The sequence below is a fragment of the Chlorocebus sabaeus genome, chromosome 5 (genome assembly GCF_047675955.1).
Source record: "Chlorocebus sabaeus isolate Y175 chromosome 5, mChlSab1.0.hap1, whole genome shotgun sequence".
NCBI lineage: Eukaryota > Metazoa > Chordata > Mammalia > Primates > Cercopithecidae > Chlorocebus > Chlorocebus sabaeus.
This window is the reverse complement of record NC_132908.1, coordinates 80272694-80297327: the sequence shown is the minus strand read 5'-3', so window position 1 is coordinate 80297327 and position 24634 is coordinate 80272694. Positions and strand designations below refer to the sequence as shown.

Genomic DNA, 24634 nt, shown 5'->3' with positions numbered 1-24634 from the left:
CATCCCAATTCCAAAGCAAAGGAAGTCCACTCACTAGCAAAGCTGAAGTCAGCAAGAGCCTCAGCCTCTGTGGGCACCTCTTCCCCTGGAATTTGCAGGGAGGGCGGACAAGCTTATGGAAACCCCTTCCCCAAAGGCCATGCCCCTTGACAAGAGGTGTGCCCTGTGAACAACAGAACCACCTGGCACACCTCTCCCTCATTTTCTGACACAGTGGGTCTGGGGCAAGCCCAGAAATCTGCATTTTAACTAGCATTGCAGATGATTCTTATATATGCTAGCATTTGAGAGCCATTGCATCATGGACCAGCGCAGGAATATAGGGAGAGGAGAATGGCTCCTTCCTACAAGTCCTGTTTTTTTTTATTTTTTTTATTTTTTTTATTTTGAGACAGAGTCTCACTTTGTTGCCAAGGCTGGTTAATAGGGTGGTAGTCATTAGTCCATCGAGATGTCTTATTTAAGAGGAACATGTGGGTGATCTTACTTAGTTTTATGGCCCTGAAGTAAGAACCAGATGCCAGGTACAGTTTCAGGATAGTCACCCCCAAGTGTTACGGGCCTGGAGCGAGGAGGGTAGTACTGCTGAGCGGGATGATGATTTCTCAGAGGCTGGTATATTCAGAGGCCAAAATTTGGTAGGGGATATCCTTGTTGGTGAGGGACTTCTTGATTGAGATGTGCTATGTCCAATGAACGAATGTATGTACTACATAATATTAAGGATTTCTAGTACAGGTCAATATTTGTATGGGTTAGGTTTTATTATGTACCTGACAACAGTAGATGTGTGGTAGTTAATTAAGGAATTGTTAATACGTGCTTATATGTATGTAGACTAGGTTTGTAATGTACTCTTATATATGAATGTACTATGTACGAATAAGCAATTACAGTACTGCATATTATTCATGGGAACTAGCAGTGATGCACGAAGTACATAAAAGCACTAATGTATTAGGCAATGGCAAAGTTATCAGGAAACCCTGGCACTGGCCCTCTGTGTCCGTGGCTGCTGCACTTTCGAAGCTGTAAAAGTCATAGAATGACATAGCCACTGGCTGTCCTCTGTGGCTAATCCTGAGTCTATAAAAGCTGTCAGGCAATTTTCCAAACCTGCAACTGGAAGATAAAACTTGAGTAAATAGACATCTCCATCACACATCCTGGAGCTCAGTCCTCCCCAGAATGTGTTTGCTACAGCTCAAGGAAAATAGATATGAGCAAAACAGGATTTGGCAGGGTGCAGTGGCTCATGTCTGTAATCCCAGCACTTTGGGAGGCTGAGGCAGGTAGATCACTTGAAGTCAGGAGTTCAAGACCAGCCTGGCCAACATGGTGAGACCCATCTCTATTAAAAATACAAAAATCAGCTCGGTGTGGCGGCATGTACCTGTAATCCCAGTTACTCAGGAAACTGAGGCAGGAGAATCACTTGAACTCAGGAAGTGGAGGTTGCAGTGAGCTGAGATCATGCCATTGCACTCCAACCTGGTGACAGAGCAAGACTCCATCTCAAAAAAAAAAAAAAAAAAAAAGAGATTCCAGAGAGCTGCCTCACTCTATCTACCATGTGAAGATAGAGAGAGAAGATGGACATCTGTCAAAAGTGGGTCCTCACCAGACACAGAATCTGCTGGAAGGCTGATCTTGGACTTTTCAACCTCCAAAACTGTGAGAAATGAATGCCTGTGGTTTATAAGCCACCCAGTCTTCATTATAGCAACTCAATGGATTGCAACAACAACCCTAAGAGGTAGGTTCTATTATCATTCTCATTTTATGGATGGGGAAACTGAGGCACAGAAAACATGGGTATCTTGGCCTAGGGCACACAGGGAGTGGGCAGCCACGTCCCTCCTCTGCTCACTGCTACTATGACTGTAAATATGATTGATCCCTGCTGCTCAGGAAAATGGCTTCATCCACTGGAAAAGAAAATGTGTTCCCATGAAGGTCCTGGTCTCTGGCAGAAATTTTCCCCAGAACTTCCCATTAAGAGTGAAACTGTGTAGAAATGCCTTCTTTCGGAATGCCAAGGCCACCTGTAGCAAGCCTTCTGTGCCACCATCCCCAGTAATATTTCTGGATTATCAGCATGAACCAGAGGTTTTACATTTATAATTACATTTCCTCCTTGTTCTATTCGTTGCCAGCAAGAGGGTCAGTGTGTGAGTCAGCAAGGCTCACAGAGGGTTTACACCAATAATTATGTTGTGTGTGTGTTTTTAAGGAATAATTGAGTTCTGCTAAGAAAGATTAAGAAGACATGTCATAGCCACATTTTGAGTACAGATCTCTAAAAACACCTTCACACGTCTCATTTTGGCATATCTGTTAATAATTCCTTAGCAAATGTATAAAGAATTTCATTTAAAACTTAAGTTTGGGCCAGGCATGTAACCCCAGCACTTTGGGAGGCCAAGGCAGGCGGATCACTTGAGGCCAGGAGTTTGAGAGCAGCCTGGGCAACATGGTGAGACCCCATTTATAGTAAAAATACAAAAACTAGCCAGGCATGGTGGCAGGCAGCTGTAATCCCAGCTACTCAGGAGGCTGAGGCACGAGAATCACTTGAACCTAGGAGGTGGAGACTGTAGTGAGCTGAGATCACACTACTGCACCCCAGCCTAGGCGACAGAGTGAGACTGTCTCAAAAAACAAAAACGAAAACAAAAATAATCCACTTAAGTTTGGTTTTCTTGAAGTTACACGTAAGTTTGGGTATTTTAGAACCTATAAAACAGGTTTGTTTGATGGCTGCTTGTTTCTGCTGCTGAAGACAGGAGGGCACCCTTAAGCTATAAGCATTTTCCTTTGTTAATTCCCAGAAGGAGGAGACTGGGGGAATTTATCTGTGGCCTTCTAAACTCGGTGATTCTATGAGTCCCCTCATAGGGCCCTCCACGCTTGCAAGAGGAGAAAGGGGCAGTTGGAAGCACCCTTACTTTGACGACAGAAAGCATCCCTTCATTGGTTTGGGGGTTGGTGTGGATTTCGAAGCTCTGCCCTGGGTTTCCGTTGATGATGGTGTAGGCAGCTCTCCATGCACCTGTGGTGGGGTCATCCTTATCTTCAACTGTCAAATTGACAATAACTCCCACAGCTCCTTCCTCGACTGTGGCTTGAAACTGCAAAAAAAAGCAGATGGTAATGGTCACTATTTTGAACACACATAGTCAATTACATGCTTTGCATTGGGTATGTTACACACATCATCTCACATAAACATAAATAACATAGGAGGATTATGATTGGAAGATACTATGCTCCTCTGCTCAGCTTTTCTTGAACTTAGGTGAGGCCATGAGACTAACTTCTCTTCTGCAGAATGTAGGCAGGAATGATATTGACCATGGCTGTGCTGTGCTGCTCTGAGGTGGGAGGGTGAAAAGAACAGCTGTTCCTCCATTCTGGGCTCTTTCACCCTCTGCCTACCTGAATGCAGAGGACCACAAAACCCCAAGGGAGCAGGGAGCCACAGGGGAGGAGGAGCTTGGGTCCCTGAGTCACCACATGGAGGGGAGAAACCTGGAGGCCAAGAACACCTGTCCTGAACTATCATTGAATGAGAAACAATTTTCGATTGAGTTCAAGCCATTTTTGTTTGCATTTGTTCTCGCAGCCTTGCCTCCCCAAAACAACAACATAATCAGATGAGTAAAGTGCTAAGACTTGTAAATGAAGAGACTGGGGTTTGACCCCAGATCCTCTGCTAGACCCTGCTATTTTCTCGAATGAAGAAAACCAGTCCCATTCTTTCCACTCCATATCCACTCTTAATAGGACCTTAGAAACCATTTTCTAAGAAATCATCTACATCAATTGTTTGGAGCCTTGTTGTACCTGTGTTTCTATTGTAATACATCTCAAATACTTGTTGCAAGTAGGTGTGGTGAAAATAAATCAATAAATGAAAAATCAACTTTCTCATAGATAGAGAATTTCATGAGCTATCATTCGCACATTCCTTTGAGCTGGAAGCATAAAGTATTGTTTTGGTGCTTACCTCTGACACATTACAGGTAAATAGTAATCTGTTTGCAAATATTTTATAAACAAGTAACACCAATAAGCTGACAAGAAGAAGAAATATCTTGGAATTTCAATTAGTAGGAAAGTGAATCTAGAGACAGTAAGATGATGTCAAAAAGCCCTTGTGTTCAAAGAAAAGTAATTTGAGAAATGAGGTTTCAAAAGCAGTGACTGATTAATTGACTTGCAAATCATTAATCATAAACCTTAATCCTGAGGCCTCTCAGGAGATGGGGCGGGGAGTGGAACTAATTTGTTTATTGCACCTCGGCAAACCTGGACGAGTTGTCTTCCATAAAAGGAGAGCTGGAAAATTCTTAGAACATGCATAGAAGCTAGGAAATAGTGGGAACGAGGAGGGATACTGAGGCTGCTGTCACACAGAAACAGCTCCAGGGGGCAATTATTTTGATCTGATTCATATGATTCTTATTTAATATCTACCTATCTTCCATCTTCTCCTCTTCTCAAAAAATCATAGAATTCTTGAGCTGGAAAACTATACTAATGGTTCTCAGCCCTGTCTGCACATTAGAACCTCCCAGAGGCTTTGAAAAAGCTTCCTGAGTCCTATTCCAATTCAGGATTCCCCAAGGTTAAAGTGAATGAAAATCTATTATGGTAGGAGGGATTGATGAAGGAGAAAGTACCTGGGGTCCTCTAGCCAGGTTGGAGCACAAGGGAGATCAGTCCATCTCTGGTCTTCTGCAACATGCAGGCAAGTGGCAGAATCAGGCATCAGTCAGGGAATCAATTCAGATTCAGACTCCCCAGACCAATTCAGATTCCCCAGGCTCTGGGGTAAAGCCTGGGACTCAGTATTTTCTTCATCTGACTAGACAAATCTAATATGTAGTAGGGGCAAGAAGCAGGATGGAGTCCAAGTCTAAGGATGGCAGGCAGGTGTCAATGACAGGACCTACCCTTGTGAATGGGTGAAGCTGCCTGAGTCTGGTGTGGACAGGCCTGCAGTACATCTGGGTTCAGCAGGAAAGAGTGCTGTGACCAATTAATGCTATCTGCCATGTAGCCAGGAGGGGGCTTGGTGACACATGAGTGATCTAATCCCTTCATATTACAGATGAAGATGATAGCACAGAGAAGGAAGGAAGGAAGAAGGAAGAGTGCTGCCCAAAGTCATTTAGTGACCCAAAGATCAGACCTAAGTGTCCTGGTTTTCGGTAATCTTTGCTCCCAACCAGTTCTGTCATTCGTGCCCACCTCAGATCCCCAGGGCTTAGGCCAGTCCTTCCTTCACCTGCTTGCTGCAGTCCAGAGCCAGAGGACTGGTTGTCCCTGAAGATCACAGCAGATGTCAGCTTATAACCTGTCCTTGTGGCTCTTCTGACACCTGTACCTTAGGAAACCAGGTGTCAATCATGTGGGCATGAAATGGGCTAAGGCTAGAGGATGCTGGGAACCACCCATCAGGTGGAAATGCTGTCATGTCCAGTGCATAAGTGAGAAGTTGCTCTGTCAAAGCGGGTGTCATTGCCAAGATGAAAACTCTGTGACAAACCATGATTTGAGGAGGCTGGAGGCTCTATGTGCACCTGTCTCTTCATGGGTTTATCTCTAGTCTCTTGCATGGTGCTAGGTGCACAGAAGAAACTCAGTAGATATTTGTTGAATGAATGAACGATCTTAAGTATAGGAAGTGGGATCTGGCAGCAGAGGCGAGGGCTGAGGGAATGTGAAGGGACAAAGCCATACAGAAGGAAGACTAAAAGGGACTGACTTGTTGACTGACGCCTGATTCTGCCACTAGCCTGAGTGTTCCAGAAGACCAGGGATGGACTGATCTCCCCTGTGTTCCAGCAGAGCTGTGACATGACTGGTGGACCCCAGGCACCTTTGCCTTCATCAACCCCTCCTACCATAATAATGTGCCTTAAAAAATTTATTTTGGGGGCTGGGCATGGTATTCTAACACTGCAATCCTAGCTCTTTGGGAGGCTGAGGTGGGAGGATCACCTGAGCCCAGGAACTCAAGATGAGCCTGGGCAACATAGTGAGATATCCTCTATAAAAAAAAAAAAAAATTGTAAAAAATTAGCCAGGTGTGGTGGCACGTGCCTGTGGTCCCACACACTCAGGAGGCTGAGGTGGGACGATCTCTGAGTGTAGGAGTTTGAGGCCGCAGTGAGTTATGATTACACCACTGCACTCCAGCCTTGGTGACAGAGCAAGAACCTGTCTCAGAAAAAATTATTTTTATGATATGAAGAAAAGAATTAAAATTTTATTTTACCCTAAAAGTTATTTTTATTTCTTTCTGATTTTAGGGTCCTAGCACATGATAACCGTGCCTGATGGATGAGTCAGCCCTGATCCAACACACGAGCAGGTCTGAAGATGGGATAGATGAATGGATAGATGGATGGATGGATGGGTGGGTGGATGGATAGATGGATAGACAGATGGGTGGATGGATGGATGGGTGGTGGATGGATGGATGGGTAAGTGGGTGGATGGGTGGATGAATGAATTAATAAAATTAATATTTAGGCCACATATAAGTGAGACAAACCTGTGCAGCTTCTTTCACGACACTGATAGTTTTATGTCTGCAGCACCTGCTGAAGGGGCTGGTATAGAATACCTTGTTAGTGTGTGAGCAAACGAATTCAAGTAGAATGGAAAGGTGTTGATGTGCTAGGAATTCTCAGAGATGTGCACTGTGGCCCTCATGTGTCCTTGGATGGGTCCACAACAATATTTACCTGCCATCCATCTATTTATCCATCCATCTATCCATGCATCCATCCATCATCCATCTCTTTATCTATCATTACATTCATCATCCATCCATCCATCCATCCATCCATCCATCCATCCATCTATCATCCATCTATCATCCATCCATCCATCCATCCATCCATCCATCCATCCATCTGTCCATCCGTCCATCCAGGGATACACCACTAAACAAAACAGACATGATATTTCCTCATGGAAATTGCAGGCTGAAACGAGAGACAGATAGGAAAGAAATGTATAACAATGTGTTAATTGTTAAGGAATAAAATCACAGTTCTTGGGGAGTCTCTCTTTGTGTGTGTGTAGGCGGGTATCTGATCCAGTCCGGAGAGGATCATCAGGGAAAAATTCCCTGAGAACTGAAAGAAGAGGAGGCCTTAGAGAGGTGAAGGGGGTGAGAACACACCTGGCATCTGAAAGAGCAGGAACAAAGGCCAGGTGGCAGGAAGAGCCACAGGTGCCTTTGCAGAGCAAACGCAAGCTGGGTGTGGCTGGAATGAAGGGAAGAGCCAGAGAGAACTCTTTGACATCAGACTCCAGAGGTGGTAGAGTCAGCTTATGCAGGGCCCTGTTGGCCATGGAAAGGCATTTGGGATTTACTTTGAAAGCAAAGTGTAGCCTAATCAAGGAACTGGGTTATGTTTAAATTTACTCCTGAGAGAATACAAAAAAAAAAAAAAAAATTAAATATGGAAAATGTTCAACACAATTATTATAGTCTTTGTTAAGACCATTATCTGATTTCTGCATAAACTATGAAGCAGTTTCTTTGAGCATCCATTTAGAAGCTCATTATTGCTTAATTAAATACTCATTCTATTAATTCTATTCAACGTTTTAACCCCATTATATAATTCAAGAAAGGAAAATTAAATAGATTAAGATGAAATGGTACCATTTTACATTTCTATAGCAATGCTCACTTTGTGATTTAAAAACAATAGACAGACATTAATTTACCACACTAGAGCAGGAGGAATTATTGATTGTACTATTACTACCTTTAATTGGAAAAAATAGATAAAGTTACTTTTCTGTTAAACTGTGTGGCAAATCAAATGCCAGATATAAAACGTATTTTTACACAATCACTGTGGCTTGTTGGGACTATGTACTGGGCTTATTTGCTCTTCCCTCCAAATTCAGAACTGAGTATTTTATTTTCTTTGAGTTACATCATAGACATTTAGGATGAGGCTGCCTGGATGAGCCACAAAGGCCATCACTAGCAGGAAGAGGGATTTGAATTTTATTATGCACCAAGAATGCATGTTCTTCCTCCAAGAGCGGAAAGTTGACCTTTAGATTAACATGGAAGATGGAAATAATGATCAGAAGGTTGGAAAGACACAGATGGGAAAGAAGTGACAGAGGACAATTTTAAAGGACTGGATATATGCAAGCTTGCATGCTTGACCACTTGCATGTTTGACCTGAATACTAGTCCAAGTTCATGAGCCATTAACCCTAAAGTTTCACAGAGAACTAATATGGAACTTGAAAAGCTAGGATGTAGTCATCTGGGCCTTGGCTTTAAAAAATTAAAAGACAGGGTGTCACTAATTTCTATTTGTGATGACAAAAGGGTAGGGGAGAGACCATCAGAAATGTAACTTGCAAACGTTTTTGAGTCTACATTTACAAAAAAGATACAGCCTACTGGAAGACTCTTCCTAACAGTCTAATGGGTAGCAACTGTTACTGATATAAATAAGATAATGCATTTAAGGAGTTTGGCAAATTGCCTGGTGTATGTATAACAAGGAGTCAGTATTTGTTAGCAAGGATAATGATGATGGATTTTGCCCTGTATCATATGAAATTCTTACTAAGAAAATGGAGAATTTGGTTTAAACCCCTGTGACTCTTTCTGCTCTTAACACAGTCTGCCTTATAATGTAGTTATGTATATATGTATTTTATTTTCCTTGAGTGCTGTGGAAGAAGCTTTTTTATTTCAGTTATGTATGCCTGGCATTCACACACTTGCTCATTCTTGTTATACTCCAACAAGAGACACGAGGCAAATGATGTCAATTCTATCATGTCCACATTTGGAAGGGAAAGCTGCATTAGATATCTGGTTTTCTTCTATGATTAGGATTTATATCAGAATGGAAAGATACAACAATTCATTTTAATAGATACTTGTTGTATCTGTTGCATGTTGGAGACTCCACTAGGCACAAAAATACATAAGTAAATGAGAGGGCTAGTATTCCCTCCAGTGTCCCCTTTCTTTGTAGGTATTGTACATCTATAATATATCCTGACAATTTATTTTCTACCACTTCTAAAACCATTTCTCGCTGTCACACATCCAAGGCTGTACCTGTGGCCAATTATGAATGTTTTTATGTTTTGACATAATTTAGTTTCCAGGTAGCAGTCTTTCCGTAAATGGTGCTGGATCAATTGGATATCCATCTGGAGAAAACAATGAATCCTGACTCCTACCTCACACCATACACAAAATGTGAAAGGTAAACAGTAAAGTTCTTAGAAGAAAACATATGAGAACATTTTCAGCCTCCACATCATGTTTATGTGCACTATATATATATATATATATACACACACACATATAATATGTAATATAAAATATTAAAACTATAATTATATAAAATATACATAAGATATATGTTTACATAAAAATTTTAAAGAATATACAGTACAGAGATCTAAATAAAGTTCATTCAATATCTTAAGAAAGCCCTATGTCTCAGAAATGATTAATAACAGAGCCACACAAGGGCCTGTGGTTGCTTGACTAAGAACCATGGTATGTTCATTGGCAAGTCCTCAAGATGACTGGAACCTACTAAGTCCTTCCCTAGCTAGGTCACAGTAGAACAGGCATAGCCAGGCCTTAAAGTGACTACAGGAGCAAGATGAAAGAATATTCAGGAACCCACTAGATTATCATAGTCCCAGTCGTTGGTGAGCATCTTTTCCTTCTCCTTTTTTTTGAAGCAGGTCTTGCTCTGTTGCACAGGCTAGAATGCAGTGTTGTGATCACGGCTCACTGCAGCCTTGACTTCTTAGGCTCAAATGATCCTTCTGCCTTAGCTGGTACCACAGGCATAAACCACCATGACTGGCTAATTTAAATATATATACATTTTTTTGATGAGATGGGGTCCTACTAAGTTGTCCAGGCTGGTCTCACACTCTTAGGCTCAAGTGGTCTTCCTGCCTTGGCCTACCTAATTGCTGGCATTACAGGCATGAGTCACTGTGCCCAGCCTTCTCCTCTCTTTATCTGATTAAAATTCTATAAATGATTTGTTTTCTTTGAAGATACAGAGTGGTGTCAGAGACCTGATTTTTAATGCCCATGGGAGGTAACTCACACAGGAAAGAAATAAATCAGATGCTACAGGTGAGAATTCCAGTGACCATGAACAGAAAGAACTTGGCAGAGACCTCTCTGCCTGTCAAGCAGAGACAACCTGGGGCATGCTCCTCCCAATGTTGAGATCCTTAAGAGTCGGAGTCATATCTCTGATTCCCCAAAATGCTCAATGCCACATCTTTCATAAAGTAACAGCGCTGTAAGCAGACACTAACTTTTGGAATTATTTTGTCTCAAGAATAAAAACCCAAGGTGGAAAGATAACAATGCACATGTGTTTGAGAGTCTCCCAATGAGAATAGTAACTAGATCTTCTCTATTTCTCCTGAGAGAAAGGAAAGTGGACTCAATTGTAGTTCAAATGACAGAGATTATACAATTTCCAAATGGCAAATTAGAGTATTTCTTTCCTGAAAATCTTAGCGGTTTTCAGTAGATATAGCTCAGGGCGCCTGCATAATCCATAAAACATTTGAGGGAACTAAATCCACCCCCAGTCCCTGCTGAAAAGAGTGGTACTAGGGAGTCATTTTGTAACATGTGATCCTAGCTTCCTTGGCCATAGCTGATTGGACCCAGAGATGATCACCTGACTCAGAGGTAACCAATCCATTGGTTGATTCGTGAAAAACGGGATTATTTCTTTTATAAATTTGAACTAAGAGAGAAATAGAGGTTTCTCAGCATTTGTGCAAGAGGTGGCCATTTTTTGTCATTTGGATATGGATAGATTCTCAGAGAAATCCAATATGCATGGAGAAGCAAAAGAATGGAGAAATTGAGAGAAAAATTTACAAAAGAGATTTTTTTTTTCTGTGACTCAAAGACAAAAGACAGATAGGAAGTTTTCTCAGTCGCTGACTGGTTTCCCAGTCCTGCTCTCAATCCCACGAGGTTCCCTGTGCTCTTGTCTGTGGGAACCTCTGTTCCCATCAACAACCTCATTTTCACTCCAGCTGCCTTGAGCAGGTTTCCATTCCTTGCAACAATGGCGCCCTGGGGAAAACAACTCTGAAGATATCTGCTGATCTTATTAGGTGAGTGGTCCCTTTGATGGTGCTTTGGGTTTCATAGACGTTTTCTCAAGTATTTTTTTTTTTCACCTCTTGTTGTGAAAAATATTAAACATGTATAAAAGCAGGTAGAATAGGATAATAACCCCCCACATGCCTGTCTTCAGGCTTTAGAGATCCTCAACTCCCAGCTCCTGGTGCTTCATCTCCACAGCCACCTCTCCCCGATCCTGCACTGTTTGGAGCAAATCCCAGACATGCCATTACATCTGTAAAGATTTCAGTCTAAAACACAGGGATTCTTTTTAAGAAAACATGATCAAAGTCCTTTCTTGATCCAACTAACATTAATTTCTTCTACGGACAATTTTGTGTTTCCCTTTTGTGCCAGATGCTTTGCTAAAAGTATTTGCATGTTATCTCCATCATGCAAAGTGAGAGTACCTACTAGTTATGGTAATGGACAGTTACAGAAAGGTCTATTAAACATCCAGAGACTTCCCAGTTAAATGTCTGAAGCCACCCACCGTTACTAAACAGGTGAGAAAATGCAAAACTAGAGTGTGGAAACAGTTCAAAAATAACAAGGAATAGCATCTCAACAAGAAAGAAACATGCCCTGAGTGAAGAGTCCTCTCCAAAATTCATTGGCATCCCAGGTAGTGTGGTTCTTGATCCTGGACTGATACTAATGTCTGCCTCACTGATGTCCTGCCCCCATGTGACCCACCCACCCAGGGTGATCCTGGGTTGAAAGGAAAATGATGTTCCTAGACAGCACTTATCTGTGGGGCCCGTAACACTGAGAGAGAAAATGAAGCATCCCTCAACCCCCTGGCTCTACAGGTGCTGGGGAATGAACCAAAGGGCAAGAGAGGGAAACATTCACTGCATGCCCTGGCAGGAATCGCTCCCTCTTCCCCTTAGGGCACACTTCTCTGATTCATTTCCTGTGAGATGTTTTCTTGTGTTGGCTACAGACACACAGAAAGCGCTGAGTCCATGGCTTTTGAGGAAGATGTCCAGCTGGTACAGTCCACTTTCCAATGACTGTACTCTTCCTCTACATGGCCCTGTCTACACCAAATGCAGACCTGCACATTTGCAAAACTAAAAATGAAATGCATTTTCAGGGAGAAGAGGCTTGCGTAACAAAGCAGGTCTTTGCCCTACAAAACAAAATGACAAGACAAGGCCACTGAAGACTGACAGGAAAATGATGCAGTGGAATGGTGGTTCTTTTTTATTTTTTATTTTATTTTTATACTTTAAGTTCTAGAGTACATGTGCACAATGTGCAGGTTTGTTACATATGTATACATGTGCCATGTTGGTGTGCTGTACCCATTAACTCGTCATTTACATTAGGTATATCTCCTAATGCTATCCCTTCCCCCTCCCACCTCCCCACAATAGGCCCCAGTGTGTGATGTTCCCCTTCCTGTGTCCAAGTGATCTCAATGTTCAATTCCCACCTATGAGTGAGAAGATGCGGTGTTTGGTTTTCTGTTCTTGTGATAGTTTGCTCAGAATGATGGTTTCCAGCTGCATCCATGTCCCTACAAAGGACATGAACTCATCCTTTTTTATGGCTGCATAGTATTCCATGGTGTATATGTGCCACATTTTCTTAATCCAGTCTGTCACTGATGGAAATTTGGGTTGATTCCAAGTCTTTGCTATTGTGAATAGTGCTGCAATAAACATATGTGTGCATGTGTCTTTATAGCAGCATGATTTATAATCCTTTGGGTATATGCCCAGTAATGGGATGGCTGGGTCAAATGGTAAACTGTGTTCCTGAGAACCAAGATTTTTTATTTTATTTTATTTTTTGAGAGAGGGTCTTGCTCTGTCACCCAGGCTGGACTGCAGTGGTGTGACTGTGGCTCATTGCAGCTTTGACCTCCTAAGCGCAAATGATCCTCATGCCTCAGCCTCCCCAGTAGCTGGGTGTGTGTGCCATCACACCCAGCTAACTTTTAAATTTTGTGTAGAGATGGGGTTTCACTATACTGCCCAGGCTGGCCTCAAACTCCTGGGCTCAAGTGATCCTCACGTCTTGGCCCTGCAAAGTACTGCAATTATAGGTGTGAGCCACTGAGTCCAGCAAGAATGTTTGAGATGGTACAGGAGTCCTACCAAGGCATCAGACATTTTCCTTCAAACAATAAGAATTTAAACTGCCTGAGCAATCTGTTAATTATATTTTATCTGTTTTATATATTAGAATTCCTGCCTAGTATTTTGATTGAAAAAAAAAGTTATGTTGCTAAAGAGAGTTTGAAAATCATTGCCTTAGGGGAATGATGAAATAAATATTACAGTAGATGGTGACAGAAAAATAAAAACCAAACACAAATATGCCTACATTCTTTTTCTTTCTGAATTTCAGGCTTGGATACTTTATTTCATTGGACGTTAGTAGCTCTCCTTCACTTGAGTTTCTCTCTTAAGAAAATGCAAAACACATTTGTTCATCTGACAAGATAATTGAAAATAGTTTAATTCTGAGAAGCAGAGAGATTTTCTGTAGAGATACTCATTTGACCACAAATATCTGAATCTGGATGAAGAATGGCTTTTCAAGAAACAATAACATAGTCTGCTTTCTAAAGACACTGACTGGAGTTTGGCTTATGCAATTGTGCAGATTTAAAGGAGTAGGGAATTCAATGAAGTGGGGCAAATTCTAGTTGGCCTCTAACTCAGTGGTTCCCAATCCCCACTGCTGGTCTGTAACCTGTTAGGAACTGGGCTACACAGAAGGAGGTGAGCTATGGGAGAGCAAGTGAAACTCCATATGGGAGAGCAAGCAATGGGCTGCTCCCCATTGCTCACTAATATTACCACCTGAGCTCCACCTCCTGTCAGATCAGCGGTGGCATTAGATTCTCATAGGAGCACAAACCCTATCGTGAACTGCACACACAAGGGATCTAGGTGACGCATTCCTCGTGAGAATCTAACACTTGATGATCTATCATTGTCTACTATCACTCCCAGATGGAACCATCTAGCTGCAGGAAAACAAGCTCAGGGATCCCACTGGTTCTACATTATGGTAGTTGTCTAATTATTTCATTATATATTACAATGTAATAATAATAGAAATGAAATGCACAATAAATGGAATGTGCTTGAACCCTCCCAATACCATCCCCGTGACCCCGGTCCGTGGAAAAACTGTCTTCCACAAAACCAGTTCCTGGTGCCAAAAAGGTTGTGGATTAGCTGGGTGTGGTGGCTTCTGCCTGTAATCCCAGCACTTTGGGAGGCCGAGGCAGGAAGATCACCTGAGGTCAAGAGTTCGAGGCCAGCCTGACCAATATGGTGAAATCCCATCTCTACAAAAAATACAAAAATCAGCTGGGCATGGTGGCAGGCATCTGTCCAAGATACTTGGGAGGCTGAGAAAGGAGAATTGCTTGAACCTGGGAGGTGGAGGTTGCAGTGAGCCGAGATCGTGCCACTGCATTCTAGCCTGGGTGACAGAGTGAGACTCCATCTCAAAAAAAAAAAAAAAAAAAAAAAAAAAAAAGTTGTGGACTGCTGCTCTGATTCATGGGTACATTTCTGGCAAATTGTGCAAGTTCTCTGAGACCCAGTTCACTTATCTGAGAAACGGGTATCAGACTAAAACTGTCTGTCATTCTTAACCCTGACTACACATTAAAACACCTGAAAGCCTTAAAACAAACCCACTAATGATATGGGGTACTGCTTTCAGAGATGGTTCTTGGATGGGGCCCAGGCATTTGTATTTCTGAAAACACCCCTCCTGTGATTCTAATGAACAGCCAAGGGCTGAGAACAACAGCTTGAGGTAACCACTGAGGTCCCTTTTAGTTCTAAGATGAAATGATGAAATAATCTTGGTGGCACATTCTAACTTGTGTTGGGACCTTGCTGGTGAGGACACGGGACCTTTCTGGTGAGGACATGGGACCTTGCTGGTGAGGACATGGGGCTGGCAGTGCTGAAGGATGCCACTGGTGGGGAATGTTGTGAATTCTTGCTGTTCTATGTGCAAGGAGTACACAGACATTGCTAAGCAAGCGAATGCAGTATCTTTGCCAAGCAAATCACAGGTCTGTCTCGTGGAGGTCATCTCTTCCACTGACTGTTTAATTTCTGCAGACATATCCTTCACTCATCAGTTTGTTTTCCATATCCCCAGCCCACAGCCTCTCCCGCAAAGGAGGGGTCTACTGCAGAGGAAGGTTGGCTGTTCGGTAAAGTAGAAACTGATTGTCAAGGGACACTTTGGAGCTACTGGTTGGCTGTCATCCTGAGCATAGATGAACTTTATGTCTAAAGTGCTACTTTGGGGGTCAAAGAAGATCCAGAAATTAAGTGAGCTTCTGCCTACTCATGAACCCAGAAGCTATCCCGAGAGGATCAGAGTAGAGACCCCTGAAAAGCAGCAGCCTGTCTTCTTGATGGTCTATGGGGGACACCTTGTTTGACTTCATAATGCCACTCACTGTCCCAGACACGGTGGCCAGGACACTTGGCTCAGGAACAATGCAGCAATGGAGTGGCACTACAGATAAATGGTCCTGTGTTGAGGGATGAACACCCTTTACATCACTCATATGGCTGTTTCTTTACAATGAGCTGGATCCACAGTCTGTTACTCTGTCAAAGGAAGAGACTATTTCTTTCATTTTGCCATTACTATGGAGGGCTGAGATCTTATTCAGTTCATGTGACTTCAGTCTTTCCTAAGAATATGGAAGAATAAAGCCCAATTAAGTGCCCTGAGTTTACTGTACCTAAAGTGCAAGTTTTATTCTCCAAAAACATTGGCATCAGCCTGTCCTTTAATCACCTCTCCTGGAGCCCAGGAGCTGGCATTCCCAGAATGTACATCTGAAATTCATAAGCCACCAGTGGTACCAATCCCTAAAGAAAGACTTGGAGACAGGAAATGCCTCCTAAAATCAAGCAATTCTTTACACCATGCTGTCTTATTCCTATTACAGGCAGAGGATAACTGGGGATGGTTTGTGTTTGTGCCCAAAATTGGCTCTGCTATTGCCCAAACTGTAGGGGAGGGTGGCAAAGACCAAGATTTTCTGTGCAGTCATTCAAAGACGCCTACTTTCCCACAGGAAATGGCTCAGGAGTCTTGATCAAGATGCCGCTAAATCACCTTTACCATTCAAGGGTAAGAATGCCTGGATCTGGCTGACTTTTTCTTAACATGGCTCAGGGGGTCTGGTGCCAATGGCAGGTCTTCATCCATCACCACCTGGATGAGAACTTCCAGACACTGCCTGGAAGGCAATTTCATCACTCTGGATTTTGTAAAGTAGAAGCGGCTGCAGGGCTGTGAAGAGAGAGGAATCACACACTCACGCCTCCAACCCTGGCCTCTGCCCTGTATCCAGGATTGCAAGTGCCAAGTCACAGCCAGCATCTGCCTCTGGGTGTCTAACGGGCACCTCGAACTTAACGTGATTCCACCTTCCGACTCCACCAAAACAAATCTCGTCTTTCCCTCTTCTCCCTTTCCTTGGCAAAGAACACCACCATTTATTCATGTTGTGTAGGCTGATAAGCCCAGGAGTCATCCTCTGATTCCTCTCTTTTCTCATTTCTCACATTCAGTCCATCAGCAACAACTCTTAAAAACTATATGATTCCATTTCTGTGAAATATCTGTGCAGGCAAATTCAGAAAGACAGAAAACAGACTTGTGGTTGCCAGGGGCTGGGTGTGAGAGGTAGGAATGGAGAATGACCACTTAATGGGTGTAAAGTTTCCCCTTGGGTGATGAAAAAATTCTAGCCCTAGATACTGGTGATGGCTGCATGAATGCAGAATATGTACTGAATAGGCCTATTTCTCTGTGTCTCCACCCCTACCAACCTTGGTGGAGCCATCAGAAGCTGTGCTCAGGCAATTTCATCATCTCCTACCCAGGTGTTTGATGACTCCTCTATTTTCACCCCTGTCAGTTTCTCTCTACAACCTGTCCTCTGCATAGTCGCAGTCAGAGTTATCTTGTTACAAATTTAAACATGATTCATTGATTCAATGAAGCCATTGAACACCTGCCACATGCCAGGCTCGATTCTGGGTGTTTGGGAGTCTTCACTGAACAAAGAAGACATACATTCCTGCCCTCTTGGAGCTGACATTCCTCTCTCTTCGCCGCCCTGCAACAGCTTCTACTTTACAAAATCCAGAGTCTTTCCCACGGGTTCCCAGGCCTTCTGGGATCTGCCCATCTCTGCCTTCTCTCCCTCATTCACACGGGCTCTGCCATGGGTTTGCATGCGGCTGCTCAAGCTGCAGGACTCTGCCTGTGTCGTTCTCTCTGACAGACTCTGGTCTTCATGTGCTGGCACCGTTCTGCCATTCGGACCTCTGCTCAGTGCTCCACCTCAGAGGGTCTGGCTTTGTCACTCATCAGTTGAGTGCCTGACACAAACAACTTCACCTCTGTAAGCCTCAGTACTTCCTTATCTGTCAAATGGGGATACGGTCATTGCTAACTCCATAGGTGATTCTGATGAATAAACGAATGAGTGCAGATCAAACTCTTAGCATGGTGTCTGGCACATCCTAGGAAGTGGGCACCTGTCAGGTATCCAAAGGCCGGGCTGGAAGAATCAGACAGACACAAAGGATGCCAAAGGGAATCATGGTGGGAGATGTGCCAAGAAGATTTGCCAAGTTTCTCATCACTCAAATGTGTTCAACAACATGAATCCGTCCTACAAAATTCTAAATTGGACAGGATCTCAAGGCGTGCCTTGTATGCCTCTGTCCTTGCCTTCAAAACTGGAAAGCATGCTGGCTACCGCTGGGTCCAAGGTCACGGGCTGTGCATCACATGTGCCAGGAAGCAGGTGAGTGGATATGGCGTGGCCACTGGTGGACTGAGAACATGTGCCCCAGGGAGCAGTCCGCCTGCAGGAGTAATACCTGGAGCCACAGTTTTGAGCCACCTGGAGATGCTCTTTCACCTCTCCAGAACCCAGGCTCATAGAGTTGGTGGGAAATCATGCAGGGATCAGGTGGCAGCATCCATTAACCCGTAGGCCTAATGCAGAAAGGGGCCGAATGATGGGGTTAGTGGATCAGTAGGAAACTATTCTGAGTATTTGCCTGGAGACGGAAGCGCAGGCATGGTAGTTTTGTAGCAATAAAGAGCTGTTTGGAACATCCCGGCATTTTTATATTTTAATTTTCTTTTATTGCTTTGTGATGAAACACACAAGATTTTTGGGCCTGTTTCCTCATCCTGGGGCTAGCAGTCTGCATCCTGGCAGGATTCTTCATCTGATCTCTTGTGCGTCTTCTCCTCTTGGCCACTGATCCCGCCATCTTGCAAGGCTGCCTGGCTTGGGTCCTTTCCTGCACATTGTCCTGCACGGGACCTCTGCCCATCCTGGTCTCCTGACCTGCCTTACTTGCTTCGAGGTCTCTCTCTGTTAAATTCAGGGGCTGTTCCTAACTATGGACTATACCCTAATGTTCCGATAAACCCCACCATGTGAGGGTGCAGGAGAGACCCCTCCCCCAGACATGCTTATAGATGTATCAGGTTGGTGCAAAAGTAATTGCCGTTTTTGCAGTTAAAAAATGACCTAATAGAAAGAAACGGAACAAATTCAGTCATGCCAGCTGCCTACGTGTCTCTGGTGGAATGATTCGTTCATCCTCTATCCACACTTTTATCCTCCATCCATCATCCCCTAGCCACATGACCATCCCTGTCTATGTATTAAGTCCCCGATTTGCACATTCATTACCTCACCCATTTGTTCATTCCCTGTCTGCATGTTAATTCCCCTATCCATGGGTGTGTTCCTAGCCACTCCTTTATTTCACTCTCCAAGGACATATTCTCCTATCCAAGCCTTCAATCTCCTGTCTGTGCATTTCACAAATATTCATGGCTGATGACGCTGTACTGAGCACTGTTCTTGGTACTGGACACAGCAGTGGACAAACCACAGGAGGTCCCTTCTGTCATGAGTGTTGTCCCTATGTGGGAGTGAGATGCTACACAGATACGTAAATAATAAAATACCCAGCTTGTTGGATTATTTGAAGAAAAATAAAGCAGGGTAAGAGAATTCCTAAGTGATTTCTTCCTTTCTAAACCTCTTCCCAACACATTAATTCTTCATTTCCCTCCTGGGTTCTGTTTCCTGTCAACTCTTCAACACCTAAGCACCAGAACTATGCTAGAGTGCTGGTGATATTAAAAGTAAGCTACAATTCCTGATTCCAGGAGCTCTATATACTTTAATTTTCTCAGCTTTTGTAAGTTTCTTCTTCCCTAGAAAGATTTTCCTCAATCTGGTTTGATTTCTGAACTACGGAGGAAAAAAAAAATCAGCTTGTGATTTTTCAAACCTTAAGAAGAGCCCAAGTTCTTCCTAAAAAGGTGACCCTTTGGGTGACATCCCCCGTAGTCTTTAGACATGGTGCTATGCAGTTTTTTCCTTTCCTTTTTCTTTTTGCTAACAGTCTTACTGCACTATGATTCACATACCATAAAATTCATCCATTTAAATTGTAGATATGAATGGATTCCAGTACATTCACAGAGTTGTGTAACCACCACCACCATCAATTTCAGAATTTTTTTATCACCTTGAACAGAAACCCCACCCCCAGAAGCAGCCACTCCCCTTTCCTCACCCCCTCCCAGCCCCTGGCAACCGCTAATCAACTTTCTGTCCCTGGAGATCTGCCTGTTCTGGACACTTCATAGAAACGGAATTGCGCAATATATGGCCCTTTGTGCCTGACTTTTTTCACTGAACATCGTGTTTTCACGGTTCATCCACCCTGTAGCAGGGATCAGTACTTCGTTCCTTCGTGTGGCTGAAAAGCATTCCATCGTGTGGATAGACCACGTTTTGTTTCTCCATTTCTCAGTTGATGGACATGGAATTGTCTCCACTTAGTGGCTACTGTGAATAATGCTGCTGTGAATGGTCACATACAAGTTTTGGGAGGACTTATGCTTTCATTCTCTTGGGTTTACACCTAGAAGTGGAGTTGCTGGGTCATGTAGTGACTCCAGGCTTCAGGCACTGGGGATTCAAGTCGTTTGTCAACACGTATGAGACCGTGGACTGTCCGTCAGCTTCTTGGAGCCTGGCCTCTAGCTCCCGAGTGAGGAGAGGCAATATTTGAGAATGAGGGCTTGCTTTGTGAATGGCATGAGGGTCCAGTAAAGAGCGGGTACAAGGAGAGCCTTGTCTCTTTCAAAACCTTTGGCTAAACCACGAGGACCCTCCTACTTCCCAATTTCCATGGGGATGTTGCTGAAGTTAATGGAGAAACTAGAAAGACCCCCTGGAGCCCATGGAGAATCCCCCCAACCCCTAGCATGGCACTCACAGCCGTCTCTAACTGGGGAAAGCACATCTGTAATCTCCAGAGCTGTAGGGAGATTGACACACTTTTTAGTCTTGATGCTAACACCCCAGCACAAATAAGGACAAGAGAAACCTTCTGCTTTCATTACAAGGGATTTGTATAAATTCATACATGGAATTGATTTACAGTTTCTAATTTGCATTTAAATCCCAAATGTCTTAGTCAGAAGAAACTGCTCTAAATCCATTCTCTGAGTTTGCACCATTGATTCCCGGTTCAAATAGACCCCTTGGGCCCTACTGTAATTTCCATGGGCACATCCGCATATTCCTTCCAGAGGGGGCTGATGGAGTTTCTGAGTCCCACAGGGAGAAGAAATGGATGAGAATCATTCCCTTGGGAATCAGGCTCGACCAGATAAGGAGGATTAATAAAAGCATTCTCTGTCCCTCCTGGGCTCTGATCACCGGGTGGAGTAACATAATGGAAATCTGCATGGGGAGAGATGCACTCCAATGGCACTCTGTCACATTTAAAAGGACCTACAGGATGGGTGTGGTGGCTCATGCCTGTAATTCCAGCACTTTGGGAGGATGAGGCAGGCAGATCACCCAAGGTCAGGAGTTTGAGACCAGCCTGGCTAACATGGTGAAACCCCATCTCTACTAAAAATACAAAAATTAGCCAGGCATGGCAGTGGATGCCTGTAATCCCAGCTTCTTGGGAGGCTGAGGCAGAAGAATTGCTTGAACCTGGAAGGCAGAGGTTGCAGTGAGCCAAGGTTGTGCCACTGCACTCCAGCCTGGGTGACAGAAGAAGATTACATCAAAAGAAAGAAAAGAAAGAGAAGAAAAGAAAAGAAAAGAGAAGAGAAAAGACCAGTGAAGAAAGTGATTCATGTTTAAAGCCACAGGAAGCTGTATCTTGTTATCTTTGTGACTTCCGGCAAGTCACTTAACCTCTCTTTGTCTCCATTTTCTCATCTGCAAAATGGGAATAATAATAATAATAATAATAACTACCCTTATAGGATTATGATGAATTAAATAAAAAATTTATAAAATGCTTACATGAATGCCCAGCACATAAGCAATAAAATGCACATTGTTATAATGAAAATGGATAAAATAAATGAAGAAACGATGTTTGTTACAGTGAATATCATTTTAAGGAATATGAACAAAGAAATACACTTTGTTCTTTTGGGGACTTTTTGTTACAGCACCCTAGTCTCTCACTACCTAATATTCCTGCCAATAGAAAGTCCCCTTGTTATCTAAACTACTTAGAGCTAGGGGTCACTTATAACCAGAAGTGTTCTGATCAATAATTTTTATTTTATTATTTTTTGAGACAGGGTCTTGCTTTGTTGCCCAGGCTGGAATACACTGATGATGATGGCTCACTGCAGCCTTGACCTCCCGGGCTCAGTGGATCCTTCTGCCTCAGCCCCCAGAGTAGCTGGGACTGCAGGCATGTGACACCACACTATATATATATTTAAATTTTTAAAATATATTTTATATATTTAAATTTTTAAACTATATTTTATATATTTAAATTTTTAAACTATATTTTATATATTTAAATTTTTAAAATATATTTTATATATTTAAAATTTTAAAATATATTTTATATATTTAAATTTTTTATAGAGACAGGGTCTTACTATGTTGCCCAGGCTGGTCTTGAACTCCTGGCCTCAGGCAATCCTCCAGCCTCAGCCTCCTAAAGTGTTAGGATAACAGGCATTAGCCACCACATCCACCCTGCTTTTTCTTTTCTACTTGTAATTTAATCGTAATCCTAATGTCACTTAGAGTCTTTCAACCTCACCACTAATGACATTCTGGGCTGGATAATTGTTTGCTGGGTGGGGGCTGCCCTGTGCATTGGGAGATGCTGAGCAGTGTCCTTAGTTCTTACCTACTAGATGCTGGTAGCACCACCCAAGCTGTGACAATAAAAAATGTGTCGAGTGTCCCAGTGGGGTATGTAAAACGCTCCACGGTTGAGAATCACTAATCCAGCTAAGCTGTGTGTGTCAGGTCTCCCTACATGACACCTGCCTATATATGGCAGCCCACGGGCTCCCCTAGGACAAGAGTTATCAGTTATTTGGTCCTAGATTCCAACCTCGTAGGAAAACGCTGGAAGAGCATAATAACATTTTCTGGGGTAATTGAATCAGATGTTGCCAGAAAAACATTCAAGGGTAAAACCAAAGACTATAATTATTATGAAAATTATTGATGTAGTTTTCATTACCCTACAATTTTTGAATTAGCAGCTGATAATCCCTTTTATAAAAGAAGAAAGGTATTATTTTTTCCTGCTTTCTGTTCTTCCTGCTGCTTTTCAATAAATACATTTTATACCTGTGGGTGCCAAGTGGATGCAGGTGCAACAAATTGACTCTGGTCCTACAGCCAGGGTCAAGTTCCATCAACCTACGAAGGAGCGGGGGCTTGAAAGGAGGCAGCTGTATCACCCTTGGAGCTGTCTCAATGGGCCTCAGAAAATTAAAACATAGCACTTTCCATTTTGTCCAATTAGAACTGTGTTCAGACTCCAGCTTACTTGGCAATGAAGAAAGAATGGTCTGTGGTCCATTTTCCCCACTGGATTCTCTATACCCTCCCTACTCAAAGTGTGGGCGTTGGACCAGGTTAGCTGTGAGCTGGTTAGAAAGGTAGAACCTGGGCCCACCTTTTGAATCCGGTCCTCACGTGGCTGGGTGCTTCAGCAAACCTGCAAAGTGGGCTCTAGACACCTGCCTCTCTCAGCAGCAGACCTTGCTGCTTGACCCACAGGGGAAGAGTGCGAGAAGGCAGGTGCCCTCCGTGTTCAGCATCCCCGACCTGGAAACCCACAGGCCCCCTCCCTTTGCCTCTTTCTTGCCTCTTTCCCCTGGCTGCAGAAGGCTATCTCCCTTGCTGCTCAAAGTGAACTCCAGTCCCTAGCTCCCGCCCGCTATATACTCCTCAGTGCCTTACCCCTTGCTGCCCTCCTTCCCTGCACATCAACGTATTTCTCCTTGCAGGTCCATACACATGTTCAAGACTCTCCAGTTAGAAAACAACCACAACACGCGTAACAAAGAGAAAGCAGCTCTGAGTCCAACCACCCTCTCGTTCCCTTCACAGGAGGGGCCTGTATTTCCTCACCTCCCATTGTGTGATGAAAGAGTATTAAATATATTGAAAGGTGCAATGAAGGCAGGGAGCACAAAAATAAGCATTGTAAATTTATTTGCAATCAAGGAATAATAAAATTGGTCACTGTTGAGATGTAATTACAGTAGAAAACATACTGTTCCAAAATCCTCATTGGGTCTGACTGAACAGGCGCCAAGGGTACTTTTTACAGAACCCACATGAAGCAGGAGGGCTCACTCTGGCAGCAGCACGCGGCCACTTTCACCTCACTGCCACACCTGAGGGGAGCGGGGGGCGAAGAGGCTGGGATTCACAAGTGGAAAACAGGAATAGACACAGAGTTAAGAAATTTTAAGTAAAAAGGTGAATTCTTTCAGCTTGAATTTCCTTCCCCAGTGATAAGATGTCCTGCTGCAGTTCCCCAGTGGGAATCACCAGATAGCATAGGAGGGGGTGTATGTGTGTTGGGGGGAAGCTAGAGAGCTGGGGAGAGAGTGCAGAAAAAGAAGGCAAGAAAAGACACAGCTACATATCCAAAAAAGTTAGGAAGAGACAGAGAGAGGAAGAAGAGAGAAACAGGGAGGGAAAGAGAAAAAGGGGGAGAGATAAGGAAAATAAAGACAGGAGAGAGAGAGGGGGAGAGGGAGAGAGAGAATAGAGAATAAAGATAGAATGAGAAATAATGACTCGATTTTTGCACAGGAAATTTTCTTTGTTTTAAACAAGAAAATCTGAGCGAATCAAGAGCTGTGTTCCAGTGTTTTCAGCATTCCCAGGGGGTTGGTGTCACAGAAACCATGAATGGAAATTTCCATGTCGACAGAAACCCAGTGGTTGAAGCCTCCAGTGTAACTCACTGGCCACTTTGGGCAGCTGCAGAGAGACTGAGCACTGACTAAGCCTGGGACTTCTGGGAGGGAGAAGGGGTGGCAGGGACCACGGGCACCACCCAGGAAAGA

General features: G+C 43.4%; 1 protein-coding gene across 2 annotated transcripts in view; it reads right to left on the bottom strand.

Moving 5' to 3' along the window:
• The window catches only part of CDH13 (cadherin 13), a 1174890-nt gene that overhangs the window by 130515 nt on the left and 1019741 nt on the right, over positions 1-24634 (bottom strand). For both annotated transcript variants that reach the window (XM_007994196.3, XM_007994191.3), the window contains one exon: positions 2949-3131. In XM_007994196.3, the coding sequence (XP_007992387.3) occupies positions 2949-3131 (183 nt within the window). The remainder of the gene's footprint in view (positions 1-2948; positions 3132-24634) is intronic.